Source organism: Sminthopsis crassicaudata, chromosome 4 (assembly GCF_048593235.1).
Source record: "Sminthopsis crassicaudata isolate SCR6 chromosome 4, ASM4859323v1, whole genome shotgun sequence".
Lineage (NCBI taxonomy): Eukaryota > Metazoa > Chordata > Mammalia > Dasyuromorphia > Dasyuridae > Sminthopsis > Sminthopsis crassicaudata.
In genome coordinates this window covers 117,980,024-117,993,216 of record NC_133620.1, presented here as the reverse complement: position 1 = coordinate 117,993,216, position 13,193 = coordinate 117,980,024, and the positions used below count along the sequence as shown (strand labels likewise).

The 13,193-nt window shown below is 45.8% G+C and overlaps 2 protein-coding genes across 2 annotated transcripts; one reads left to right on the top strand and one right to left on the bottom strand.

The window, feature by feature from the left end:
- The first annotated feature begins 467 nt into the window (after positions 1-467).
- TOMM40L (translocase of outer mitochondrial membrane 40 like) lies at positions 468-6,589 on the top strand. Its single transcript, XM_074309225.1, has 10 exons — positions 468-602; positions 860-1,106; positions 2,628-2,695; positions 3,456-3,548; positions 4,523-4,624; positions 4,807-4,912; positions 5,178-5,300; positions 5,419-5,495; positions 5,628-5,730; positions 5,933-6,589. Exons 2-10 carry the CDS (start codon positions 992-994, stop codon positions 6,070-6,072), a joined length of 927 nt encoding a protein of 308 aa, XP_074165326.1. The 5' UTR covers positions 468-602; positions 860-991; the 3' UTR covers positions 6,073-6,589.
- Positions 5,801-12,634, bottom strand: NR1I3 (nuclear receptor subfamily 1 group I member 3). The gene is made up of 9 exons (XM_074309224.1): positions 12,579-12,634; positions 12,054-12,191; positions 11,318-11,448; positions 10,589-10,767; positions 10,205-10,344; positions 9,852-9,997; positions 9,624-9,740; positions 9,407-9,512; positions 5,801-6,981 (listed from the first exon to the last, which is right to left on the bottom strand). The coding sequence occupies exons 2-9, from the start codon at positions 12,158-12,160 to the stop codon at positions 6,852-6,854; spliced, it is 1,056 nt and encodes a 351-aa protein (XP_074165325.1). The 5' UTR covers positions 12,161-12,191; positions 12,579-12,634; the 3' UTR covers positions 5,801-6,851.
- Between the last annotated feature and the right edge of the window lie 559 nt (positions 12,635-13,193).

Genomic DNA, 13,193 nt, shown 5'->3' with positions numbered 1-13,193 from the left:
ATCGTTCCCACCCTTCGAAGCCCCGGACAGCTCTAATTCAGAGAGGGGTTGCCAAGGCGCGTGGGTGGGAAGTGTTTCTACACTGTAAGTTCAATACACTTACGAAATCCCAATATATGCCTTTAAAAGGGGGGGATGAAGTCCCTCAGACTCATGCAAACTCCCGGGGAACCAGGCATGGCACATTCTGCGCTGCGTGCCTGGCGCAGAAGAGGGAGTACGATTAGAGGGTGGGCATCCTCGGGATTCTCCCCGTAGCTTTGGAAGAATGGGTTTCAGCGTAGATCAATTCCCAGGACCCATTCAAGCTCACAGTACTGGAATCTCCCTTCTCCCAGCCCTCCACGCCACGATTTTCTTTCTTCTAATTGGCCTCTGGAACATAGCGATCCTCTCCCTCATTGGTGAAATAAGGATGGGAGGTGGCACCTAATGCCCAGGTGGTATTTTCCTCCCCTCGCTGCCAGGGTCCAAGATGGCGCTCGCGGCCGCGCTAGGAGGGCACTGTGAAGCCGGGGCTCTGCCCTTACTCAAGATGGCCGCCCCCATCAAGATGACCGGGGTGTGCCGGGGGTAGAAGGGTGGCGCGGTGGCCTGAGCAGGTAAGGGCCGTGGATGCAGAGCCAGGCTGGACTCGGGGCCCTCTGGACACAGCGGAGAAAGCAAAGGAGGATGGAGGGGTGGGCTTTTTAAGGCTGCAGGATCCGGGGGCGGCGGGCGGGGCGAGGGAGCCCCTTGGAGGGTACATGCTGGGGCTGGGCATGATTTGGGGGCGACAGGTAGGGTGCAAAGGGGATATACATTGCCCGTCTGTCCCACTGATATCTCTCTCTTCCTCCACTCCCCTCCTCCATTCCAGCTGCAGGGTCCGAGCATGTCGAGGCACCTGGGGTTGGGGTGCTGGGTAGCTGGGGGTGGGGTCGGCGGGGGCTGGGGAGGTCAGTAGCGACCCCTCTCCTGGACCCCACCCCCACCCCTCCCCCAGGCTGAGATGGGGAACATGTTGGGTCTGGCTCCTCTGGGAGCTCTGCCCCGCCGAGGCGCCCGTCGGGAGGAGCCGCTGCCCAATCCGGGGAGTTTCGATGAATTGCATCGACTCTGCAAAGGTGGGAATTCTTGCAGAAAACTCTCTTAGTCATTGATTGAGCACCAATTGTTTGCCAAGTCCTGCACGTCTTAGCCAGGAGGGATATCAATCATTTTCGTCTAGTTTGGAAATTAGAATCCTATCCAGGTAACTTATTAAGTAAGCTCTTATTGTATTCCAAGAACTGGACGAAGTGCGGGGGATTCAGAGAAAGGCAAATGCAGCCCTGACTTCTGTGAGCTCACATTTAATCGTGTGAACAACGTGCAAACAAATGTGTAACATTCAGTAGATACAATGTAAATGGTCTACGTGCAAACTGAGTAACATTCAATAGATACAATGTAAATGGACAGTGCTAACAAACTGTGTAACCTGCAATAGATACAATGTAAATGGAAGGTTTTCTTGGTGGGCAGGAGGCAGGGGGGAGTGTCTTCTGGAGAAGTTCTCCGGCAGAAGATGGGGATTGAGCTGAACCTCAGAGGGAGCCCGAAAATGAAGATGAGAAGGGAGAGTATTATTCTGTGCAGAGATGGAGAATCTTGGGCAAGAGGAAGCAAATAGGCCCTCATAGCTGAGTTGTAGAGAGATGTGGTAGAGAGGTGTAAAAAGTATGAAGACTATAATAAGTGATGATGCCTTTTAAGTACATTAGAGAAGTGTCTATGAGGTCTAAAAGGGAAAGGGTAAAAGAAGGACTCAGAAATTTCTTAGAGGAAGCAGGGTTTGCCTCAAACTCCACTCCAGCTTGAACCTGAACCTCCAAGGGTAGGGATGGAAGGATAAATAATCAAGAAGACTATCCAGGGATCACCTGGGGCAAGCAGATATAATAATAATAATAATAACAAATGTCTTTTGAGACTTTTTTGGGAAAGGGCCTTATCTGCTCACTAGCCCTGTGCCTTGTGTCTGACCCCTCCTAGGGCTTTTAAGGGAGGGGATAAAGAGAGGGGAGACTTTTCAGGTATACAGAACAGCATGACCCCAGGCATGGAGGTTAGGAAGATTAGGGTGTATTCTGGGGATAGAGTAGTCCGGTTCGGTTAGAGTCTAGACTATATAAAGGGATTGGCTTGAGATAAAATGGCACTAGCTTGTTGAGGGCTTTAAATGACAGGCATTTATGCAATTCTTTATTTAGGTAGTAGGGAATCATTGAAAGAGTTTAGAAGAGGAGCATATGGAAGAATATTTTTATTGTAGCACGAAGGATATATTGGAATGGAAGAGAGACTAGAAATGGGGAACATCTGTTAGGAAACTAGGATGGTAGTGTCACTGAATCATAATGAGAGACCTCTATTGAAAGGTGTCAACAGGAACAAAGAAATGACCTGAAGTGACAGAGGTAAAATTGATGAGATAATTTCCTAAAATCTGAGTGAATATTCTCAGGAGTATTAGGTCACAGTCCAAGGTTTAAGGAGAGAGTAATAGCCTTCAAGAAATAATTTTTTTCTCTTTGGGAGGAGGTTTCCTTGTGATTAGAGGGCCCAAGTCTAGACTTATCTTTTCTTTTATTCCTGTATTTTAGATGTATTTCCGGCACAGATGGAGGGAGTGAAATTCATTGTCAACAAGGTTCTGAGCAGCCACTTCCAGGTGTTCTCATTTTTCTATAGAGACCCCCAGACCACCACTCCTTTGTTCCAGTCTATTTCTGAATCCCTCCATTCTACCACCTCCTATTTCTTTTTTTTTTTTAATTCATTTTTCCAAATTATCCCCTCCCTCCCTCCACTCCCTCCCCCCAATGACAGGTAATCCCATACATTTTACATGTGTTACAATATAACCTAGATACAATATATGTGTGTAAATACCATTTTCTTGTTGCACATTAATTATTAGCTTCCGAAGGTATAAGCAACCTGGGTAGATAGACAGTAGTGCTAACAATTTACATTCACTTCCCAGTGTTCCTTCTCTGGGTGTAGTTATTTCTGTCCATCATTGATCAACTGGAAGTGAGCTGGATCTTCTTTATGTTGAAGATTTCCACTTCCATCAGAATACATCCTCATACAGTATTGTTGTTGAAGTGTATAGTGATCTTCTGGTTCAGCTCCTTTCACTCAGCAACAGTTGATTTAAGTCTTTCCAAGCCACCTCCTATTTCTAGCCTCTAGCAAGGCTGCATGATTTGAAATAGAAGGATGAAACCCTGCAAGTCCTGTATCCTTTTACTTTTTTATTCAAAGTGGTACTGGTATCTTCCCAGTGGGGAGGGAGTAGTGGATGCAGAATGCAATTTAGGAATTGCAAATCAGTATGACCTTCATAGATGTGTTATGTTAAGGGATTCCTTGAATGGTAAGGAAGAGCAGAGCTCTCCATTAACTTGCTAACCTGCACTCCTCAGGTCACCCACACTGTGCATATGAGTGCCCTCGGCCTGTCGGGTTATCACCTTCATGCTGCTTTTGTTGGTGACCAGCAGCTCAGTTCTACTGAGGTAAGGGGATCAAATAGTTGGCTTATCTCACTAAAAACCTAAGTGAATACCATAAAGATGAGGTTGAAAAGATTTTCTTCTTTCGGGACCTGAGTTGGGGAAAGTTTGATGAAGATTGTGGGGAACTTCTTGGGGGAATAACTATTCTGTTTCCATGCTGTTAACTTCTTCCACTCAAGTTTCCAATCAGATCATTCAAACAACATTAAATAGCCATCATGTGCCAAGCACTGTTGCTAAGTGCTTACAGAAAAAGGAAAGAGATAGTCCCTATCCTTAGGAATTTACAATCTCAAAGATAGAATTCAACTTTTTTTTTTTTCTGTCATTTACATTGTAATAATTTCTGTGTGCATTATCTTACTGGTTCTACTTATTTTACTTTCCCACAGTTCATAAAAAAAATTTCCCATGCTTCTCTGAATTCATATTATTTCTTACTAATTTCTTATTAATCATTACATTCACATACTGTAACTTCTTTAGTTGTTCCCCAATCAATAGGCATCTGTTTTATTTCAGTTTCTTGACATCATAAAAGGTACTATCATGAATATATTGGAAATATTTGGGCCCTTTCTGTCTTTGACTTCTTTGGAATGGAAACCTAGCAGGGAGATCTATAAAAGAGTCTGGACATTTTAAGTCACATTTTAAACATATTTTAAACATAATTTCAAGTTGCTTAACACAGTGGTCGAATTAATCTAGTTCCACCAACAGTGTTTTACAGATACATTTGTGCCTATTTTCATAGCTATGTTTTTTAGATGACATTTCTAAGATCCCTTGTAGCTTTTTATGTGTCTGGGTATGCAGAAAAGACTGTCCCCCTTTTCTCAGAGGGGGTTGTGTCCATCCTTATGGCTCCACCAGAGGGCGCCGGATACAATTGTGAAAGTTCTGTCCTTGGCTTTTGGGATAGGATGTTGATACCTACCAAGTGCCTCTCACTTGGCCACCTTCTCCAACAGGTGTTCCCCACCGTTGTGGGGGACATGGACAGCAGTGGTAGCCTCAATGCCCAGGTCCTGCTTCTCGTGGCAGAGCGGCTCCGAGCCAAGGCAGTTTTCCAGGTGAATCACCAGTATAGACCTCCATAGCCCAATGCCTTCTTCCAACCAAGGGTATCTCCATTCTAAGGATATGGAGAGAAGTGCAATCGGGGATTGCAGGTGTGAAAAGGGTTGTGAATTTACTTGGGAGGGGTGTTGGCATGGGATTGAAAGAGCTGGAGGTTTACTTCTTTCCCATCTAGACGCAACAGGCCAAGTTCCTGACATGGCAGTTTGATGGGGAGTATCGGGGGGATGACTACACTGCCACTCTAACACTGGGGAATCCTGACCTGATTGGGGAATCAGGTAAGAAAGCAGAATGGGGAACTGGAGAGGGGTGAGGGCAGAAACCTTCCATATTTAACTCCAGCTGCCAATGCTGTTGATTGCTTCTCCTTTTATGTCTCTATGGTTTAAGGGTGGAATTTAAGGGGAGGCTTCCTTCCTATTAATACTTTTAAGGATATGTAGTTGGGGAAGTTCTTCATGGGGTATTGGTCCTGGGTAAAAGGGGTTCCTTGATTATTCCCTGACCCCATGTTTCCCCACCTCCTACCTCCCCCCCCCACAGTGATCATGGTCGCTCACTTCCTGCAGAGCCTTACTCAACGTCTGGTGCTGGGGGGAGAGCTGGTATATCACCGGCGCCCAGGAGAGGAGGGGGCTATCCTGACACTGGCTGGGAAGTACTCTGGTATGAAATGAGACAGAATGGGGATGAGGTTGGGATGATTATGGTCTGCTCTGGGTTCTGTCACCTGTGTTCTATTTATGACCATTAGTGACTTGCCACCCCCTTTTGGTTCTTGCAGCTCTGCACTGGGTGGCTACACTGAATGTGGGTTCAGGCGGGGCCCATGCAAGTTATTACCACAGGGCAAATGAGCAGGTGAGGCCCCCTTCCAAACCAAGCTCACAGACTTTTTATCACATCTGCTTGTCCCAGCTGACCCTTGGAAGTTCTTCCTGATGGACCTCACCAACAGTATTTATCCTTCCATCCCTTCCTTTGGGGGCTCAGGTTCAGGTTGGAGTGGAGTTTGAGGCAAACACTCGGTTGCAGGACACCACCTTCTCTTTCGGATACCACTTGACGCTGCCCCAGGCCAACATGGTGTTCAGAGGTGAGGGGACTATGGGGGTAGGGCAGAGGATCCTGGTGGAGTAGAGTCATGGCCAGAAGGACATCGCTTAGCACAGTGCCTGGCATATAGTAGGCACTTAATATTTATTGACTGACTGAAGGATGCCTGATCTCTTGGCCTCTCCCCCACCCTTAAGGTATGATGTTGCTTCCCTGTGATGATTGTGTTATTTTTCTTCCAGGCCTTGTGGATAGTAACTGGTGTGTTGCTGCTGTGTTGGAGAAGAAGATGCCCCCTCTGCCTGTCACCCTGGCACTTGGAGCCTTCCTCAATCACTGGCGGAACAGATTTCACTGTGGCTTCAGCATCACTGTGGGATGAGAAAGCTGGAGGAGCCATCTTGAAGCCATTAGAGAGAAAGTGCCAGGGTCTGGGTCTCTCCCCAGAGACCATTTTGCCCAGTGTGACTCCATTGGATGAATGAGGGCCTGGACAGAGCCTCTCTGTGAACTGGAGTTATCACAGTGGGCAGGATGGGGGGGGGAGGATCTCCTGTCTTTCCCCCAGAACTCTAGCCTGACTCTTTTCCTCTCCAAACCCTTGAGTTAGGCAGGCTCTGAATGAGGGGGAGGGCTATGATTGATTGCTTTCTTCCAACCCTGTATAATAAAGCCAATCCCTCTCCTCACTGACCCTAAGCAGAACTCAGAAACCTAGATGGGTACAAATCCCATCCTATGATCAGCTCCGGGCCTAGTGCTGGAGGAGGGAACAGGGCTATGGCTGCTTCAGCCTGTACCCAGTGGGCACTGCTTCATTTGTGAAATCAGCTCTGACCCCTTCCTTGTGCAGACTAGAAAATGAATGAATGAATGAATATATGGCCCTTCCTCGACAGCAGCATGAAGACATGGTGTTGCCTTAGTTGTTCATTGTGCCTCGGGTGGGGTGTGTGGCCCCTGGACTGCTTTTCTTACTCCTGGTCTTGACTTCAGTTCTGGACAAGATTTTCTCCATGGCCCTGTGGGAACCGTGCAGAGGGGAAGGGCAGGACCAGCTGCTGCTATTGCTAAAGTAGATGTTGGGGGAATCTCTCAGGTGGGTAGCTAAGGACAACCTATTAGTTGAGAATGTGCTGGGGGATACGGGTGAACAACATCTCAGCTGTAGATTTCCTGTAGCAGAGGCATCATGGCAGACAGCTCATGAATATGCTGGAGCTGGCGTCCATATTCCATGTTGAGACTTCGAAGTTCTGCCAGTAGCCCAAGCATCTTTGCATACAAGAACCTGCAAGGATGAAAATCACTGACTGAGTACTCCACTTAGAACTTTTAGGACTTCCCCATCTCTGTTCCATTTATGACTATGGGGAAGAAAAAGCAAAGCAAAGCAGCCCTAAATCTCATAGATTTGAAGGTTTAACTCTGACCCCTGAGTCTTCACTGAGCAACTAAGAAAATGAAGCCCAGGCTTGTAAATTAAAGAAAACCAGCTAGCAGACCCAAAATCCATTGGCCTAGTGGCCTGTTGGGGACTTACTTTTTCTGATCTCTATATTATATATAAAGCTGTTGACAGAAACAGGAGGTCTCTAAACCCTTCATCCTGTGCAGTTGGAGGTGGGAGGAGGAGGACTGTGTTAAGAAAATGGCAAGCCTTTTCAAAGAGGCCAGACCTTTGGTCCAGTTATCTAAGGTTGGGTTGAAAATAGGTGGCAGGAAGATAGAGCACCAGTCCTGGAGTCAGGAAGACCTGACTAGGATACTTGATATGTACTAGTTATGTGACCCTATGAGTCACTTAACTGCCTTGCCAAAAAAAAATAGTTTTTAAGAGCTCATGTTATTTGGTGGGAGAAAGGAAGGCAAGTCATGGTCAGTTCTAACCTTTTCTTAAGCTAGTGCTCCAGAGAACAGAGCAATAGGGAGCCTCTATGATTGAGGAAGAATAAATTGAGAACAGCTTGGCCCTTGACCAGGTATGCGTCTTGGGGCCAGTTTTCATCCTTAAATTCAAAATTTAACGAGAATCAGGGCAAGTTAATGAATAGAGTAGAGGAAGGCTGGGAAAAGGATATAAGGAGGAAAAGTGAAAAGGGTTAGGATTCTTTAGAGAAATGAAGATTGGGATTGTTGAGCGGCAAGGTTAGTTATTTTAAGCTTTAGAAGAACCATAATATAGAACACAGGGTTCAGCTATTTTCAATCACTAATGAATAAGGAACTAGGAGGAAAAAGTAGAATTAAATTGCAGCAGGAGGGATTTAGCTATGAGAATTGAAATATAAAAGATCATTTTTGTCTGAAGAAAGGCTAGATTACCCCTGGAGATGAACCCTTGAGTTCAAAAAGAAAAGGGATATTGAAAGGCATTTATCTTGAGCCCAAACATTGTCTCAGTTCAAATCAACAAAAATTAGGCTTCCACTCTATGAAAGGTGTAATGCTAGGCCCTGAGTGCAGATATTTTTCTAAAGAAACACTTCCAAGCCTCAAATAATTTTTTTTGGTGGTTGTTTTTGTTTTTGTTTTTTTTTTATTGTGGGGATAAAACATACCCATACAAGTGAATGTAAAGTAATTCCAGGAGAGGAGAGAGCACTGACAAGGGCTTCACAGGAGATCATCCCAAAGCTAAGGGTTGAAAAAAAAATAATATGCCCCAAAGCTTCATACCCTTTTTCTCATTTAAAGCTCAGAACAATATGGGAAGCAAAAATACTAGAGAGTTGTAAACTTCAATTTTTTTTTCCAGATGATAAACATGCAGAAATCATAGTACTCTCCTGGGATAACAGCTAGTAAGGGTTCAAGGAAGGATTTGAATGTGAGTTTTTCTGCCTCCAAAACCAATTGCTGCTCTATGTTAGCCCACACTTCCTTTTTAGGGTAGGGATTCTGAGGAGATTAAGGAGAGAATGCAGGTCAGGCTTGGGAGGACAGGCAGACAGTGCAAAAGGCTGGGGCTGGATAGAGTGTGAGATGTTAGTAACATGAAATGTCTGGAAAGGAGGGCAGCGATTGAAGAATGGTCAAAAGAAGAAATAGGAGAAAGCTTCATCTAAGCCAAGGGAGGACAGAATCTTTTAAGGGGGGTGGGGAGTACTTGACCACATTCAAGGTACCGAGATCAAAATGAAAATTGGGAAAAGGCCATTGGATTTGGTAATTGACATCCTTATTAACTTTGTGCACATTACTTTCAGTTGGTTGGTGGGGTGAGGAATCAAATTGTAAGGGGTTGAGAAGTGAGTGGAAGGTGAAGACATGGAGGCAGAGAGTGTAGATGACTGTTTTGCGACATTTAGCTGGGAAAGAGAATACTAGGAGAATGGACTAGACTGCTCCTGAGATTCCTCCCAACTCTTCAAATCTGTGATTCTGGACTGTGAGGTGATGATAAGATCAATTGAAGCTTTTTAAAGCTTGTTCCAAGACAGAGAGGGAGCTGATGGATAAGGTGAGGTTGAAGATGAAAGGGAAAAAGGAATTTACTGATTGGTGGAAACAAGAAAGAGATCAACAGCATAAGTAGAAGAGTGGGTCTTGACACCTCTTCCTTGGAGACTGGGGCAAAGGAGCAGATGGGAGAGGATGTTAAATATTATGGGAGTGGAACAGAAAAGGAAGCTTGGAATGGGTAGCCTCTATTTTCTCAGCAAAAGAGAGGAGATCCTTTGCTGAGAAAACCTAATTAGGAAGCTTGTTCCTACCGGCCTTGGGGCCGAGCTTGCTGGCCCCTGATATAACTCTGCAGAGTCAGTGCCATCTCCTCTTGTAGCTGGTCAATTTGCTCCCGTTGTGTCACACCAGGTCGATCTGGGGGGACAGAAAAGAGAAAGGAGATCCTAAAGGATGGGAGAGATAAAACAATGTCACTCAAGGACCTAAGTTGGAGAGGTGACAAGTAGAGCTTTGGGGATTTCTCACCAGGAGAGAAGAGAGCCAAGGCTGCCATAAGTGCATACTCAGGTTCCTGCAGCTGCAAACGCCTCAGTGTCACATGGAAACGAAACATCAGCTCCAGAAACTGCTCCTGGAACCCCACTGAAGAACATAGTGGGTTCAAGGGCAAGACCACAGCTTCCCAATCTGTTTCCCAAGCCCTCCCTGCTACCTTCTACTGGGGGGGGTGTATGGGGAGCTGTGCCCTCTCACCATGAGCTGCATCCTGGAGCGTGTATCGGAGAGGACCACACAGGAAAGTGTGGCTGTGGGGGCAGAAAGTAGTGTTGAGCTCAATGTGACAGATTTCCAGGGCTGCACCCTTCAATAAGGAGATTTGATCTTCTATGGGCAGAGACCTGTGGGATAGGAGAACCACAAAAAAGCTGAGTTGGATTGCTGATAGACTCTCTGTTGAAGGGCAAAGTGGCCAAAGGCTAAATGGGAACCCTAATAAAGGTGGGGAGTAATAAGGCGGGGATCATGAGAATTTGCCATGGAAACATTAGAAAGGAGTAGCAAAGGGTCCTTTCCCAGATTGCCCAGAAGTGGAAGGACTCACTGACCGGAAATGGGGCAGGTCCTTGGTGAACTTGATCACTTGCTGCACCATGAAAGTGCTGATATCTGCTAGATGTATGAGCAATGGCAGCACAGGTGGTAGAGAGGGTGCGGGTTGGTTGTGGATGAACAGATGGGCTGGGGGCTAGAAGAATTGAAAGTCATAGGTCTTGGCTTATGGATCTACTGGATGCTTTCACCTCTCCCAGGGAGAGTACTTAGGATAAAGGGGTTAATATCCATTCTTTGGCCATTAAAAAGTTGTGTCTCCTGGAGCTGGCATCCCACCCATTAGCCTTCAAACTTCTTCCATGGGTCAGCCTTCCCTGGTGTTGTGGCTCTAGTGACAACAGGAACTTTTCATACCTTGACTCCTTGCAGATACTCACCCGGAATTGTACAAACTGGTCAAATAATATGGTGCCCACATGACGGGCATGAGCCCCCAGTAACACCTTGACTAATGCCTCCTGCTTCTCACTCAGCTGTACAGGTTCCTGCTCTGCCTTTTGTGCCTTTTGTGCCTGCCTTGCCCGCCTCTGTGCCAGGGCTTCTGCTGACAGGATCACTGTGCTCCAGAAGAGATAAAAAAGATGCAGAAACTGAGAGAGGTAGAGTCTGAACTATACCAGGCTATTGGCCTGGTAGCTCCTTGGGGCTCCAAACCCAGCTCTGCTGGCTAAAGAGTTGCCCAAGTTTCCTCAGTGGTTTCAAGGGTTGCAAAGGTTTCTAAGGCTCCTTAGGGTAAGGACTGCTTGCAGGAGGCTCTGGCCTGTTTTTATAGGATATGATGGTTGATGTAATAAAGAATAGCTCAGGATGGGAGAGTGTTGGAAAGGTTTGTGAGGTCTCAGAGAAAAGTTGATAAATGGGTGTACGAGTAATGTGAGAGGATGGGGACCATAGGTGTGGAGGTGGAAGGAACAGGTGATAATTTATGGCCTCTGGTCTTAATATCTAGAGATGGAAAATGGAAGGTTGAGTTAAGGGAAGTAAAATGGTCCTTAGAGTTACATGACCAGGATGGAATAATGGCAGAATTTGAACACAGGCCTCCCAAGGCCATTGCTCTTCTCAGCATACTCCCCTTCCCAGGGAACAGATTGGGGCTCACTCACTGTCCTTTCTCATGCCTGCATCCAGGCATTTCTGTAGCCGACAAGCTGGGCAATGGCGTCTCTGGTTTTTGTTGACCTCACAGCATTGTTCGAAAGGACAGGTGAGTCCCATACCCTTCTTGACAGTTCGCCTGTGAGATACAGAGAGATGGTCGAGAACTAAAAAAGCTCAAAAAGGGACCAAAGAGACCTGCAAGTTTGTGTGGCTTAATCTGAGGAGTGTCATTAGGGGAACATGTATGTAGTGGACACATGGGCCAGTTCAGCTATTATCATAGCCAATTAAGAATGAATTACACCCAAATCCACTTGAGAGAAGTCTTAGAACCTCTACAACCTAAGGACCTTGATCCCACTATTTCTAAAGATTTTCTATAGGAGCCGGCATTATACAATTGAATGATATTCTACACAATCACTCAACTCTAGTCATTTTCATGTTAAGTTTAGTAATAATCAGAGTGTTGTTTGGCACATGGCAAATGTTTACTGCTAGGAGTAGATAAGTTGGCAGTGAATCTGAGACAAAAGTTCAGGGTTCTATCTTATGCTTTCTACTTGTTTGAACAACGTTGGAGTTGGCAGGACTAGGGAGTGGTAGCTTGTCTGCAAAAACATGGAAATGGGAACTCAGTGACGGAGACAATATGGCCAGGTCTTTGTTCTGTTGGGACTGAGTAATTAGCTATTTGAAGGCTCCTTTATGTTGGTGTCTAGATGGGGAAATGGACCTCACCTGAAGAATCCTTTGCAGCCCTCACAGGTTAGGGCATGGAAGTGATAGCCAGTGGCCCTGTCCCCACATACAGCACAACTCCGTACTTCATCTTCTCTGGTTGCCATTGGCCTTGGACTTCAGATGGGTTCCAAATGCCTGAGAATGAGGAAGGAAGAACATTTTGTTCTTGATAGCTTTTGAGTTTTCCCATTTACTCCCTTCTGCAGGATCCATACTCAGGATTTCCTCCCAGGCTCTAGCTTTTTGTAGTTTTTCCACCTTTCCCCCCCCCCCCCCCCCCTGTGCCAGGAGCCTTGGTTTCTCAGAGATTCCACTTCTAATGGTCTGGAATTAGCTGCACTTTTCAGCCTTTTCTCAAAATTCACATTTTCTCTCTCACTCTCAGCCCACCCAAGCCATCACTCTTGCCACACTCAGCTTCCACATGAAGGTCATCAGGTTCTCTTCCCTCCCCAAATTGATACTTAGTTCTTGTCCCACTTGGACTCCATTCTTAGTGTAAAGGATTGTGTCCCTCAGTACCTGAGAGGGGGCAATCGAGCCCAGTAGTGTGAAGCTTCTTCTCGGTTCCTGGGCTTAAGGTAAACTTTGGACCTAGGATGGAGGCAGGATGGGTGGTTTTCCCAGCATGCCCAGTGAGTTGGCATTAGTAGCAAAGAGGAGGGGCTTAGTTTAAGCGAGAACCTAAAAACTCACTAACAGTGTTTCTGTCCCTTCTCATACTTCTCACAGGTCAGGTTTGCCAGCTGTAGTCGGAATGAAAGTATCTGTGGCAAACTTTAAGGATGTCCGATATCTATTTCCATTTGTAACAGGATGAAATAATCTGGCTTTATTAAAGGGAATTCCTCCCTTAGAAGGAAAAACTGGATAGCTGGATAGACAGGACAAAGTGTAGGAATCTGACACATTAATAACTATGTATATTAATAGAGTAGGTGTAGGAGGGTAGAGACTACTCTGGTATTAACATGCTATTGCTTTGTTCTCTGAGCCCCAGATAAAAGAACTGATGATTTCTGATAATGAATTTTAAGATTTCACCAGAGTTAACTGCCTTCCTCCCTCTTCCCCATACACATGGTTATCAGGGAAATAGTGGACAATTGGTATGGAATAAGGCATATGTTTTCAGAG

Coding starts and splice junctions, on each gene's coding strand:
- TOMM40L (XM_074309225.1), top strand. CDS start 992: ATGGGGAACATGTTGGGTCTGGCTCCTCTGGGAGCTCTGCCCCGCCGA. Junction 4,625..4,806: donor GAGCCAAGGCAGTTTTCCAG/GTGAATCACCAG, acceptor TTTCCCATCTAG/ACGCAACAGGCCAAGTTCCT. Junction 5,496..5,627: donor ACCACAGGGCAAATGAGCAG/GTGAGGCCCCCT, acceptor TTGGGGGCTCAG/GTTCAGGTTGGAGTGGAGTT.
- NR1I3 (XM_074309224.1), bottom strand. CDS start 12,160: ATGGCAACCAGAGAAGATGAAGTACGGAGTTGTGCTGTATGTGGGGAC. Junction 10,345..10,588: donor ACCAGTTTGTACAATTCCGG/GTGAGTATCTGC, acceptor CAATTCTTCTAG/CCCCCAGCCCATCTGTTCAT. Junction 9,513..9,623: donor CTTGGCTCTCTTCTCTCCTG/GTGAGAAATCCC, acceptor CTGTCCCCCCAG/ATCGACCTGGTGTGACACAA.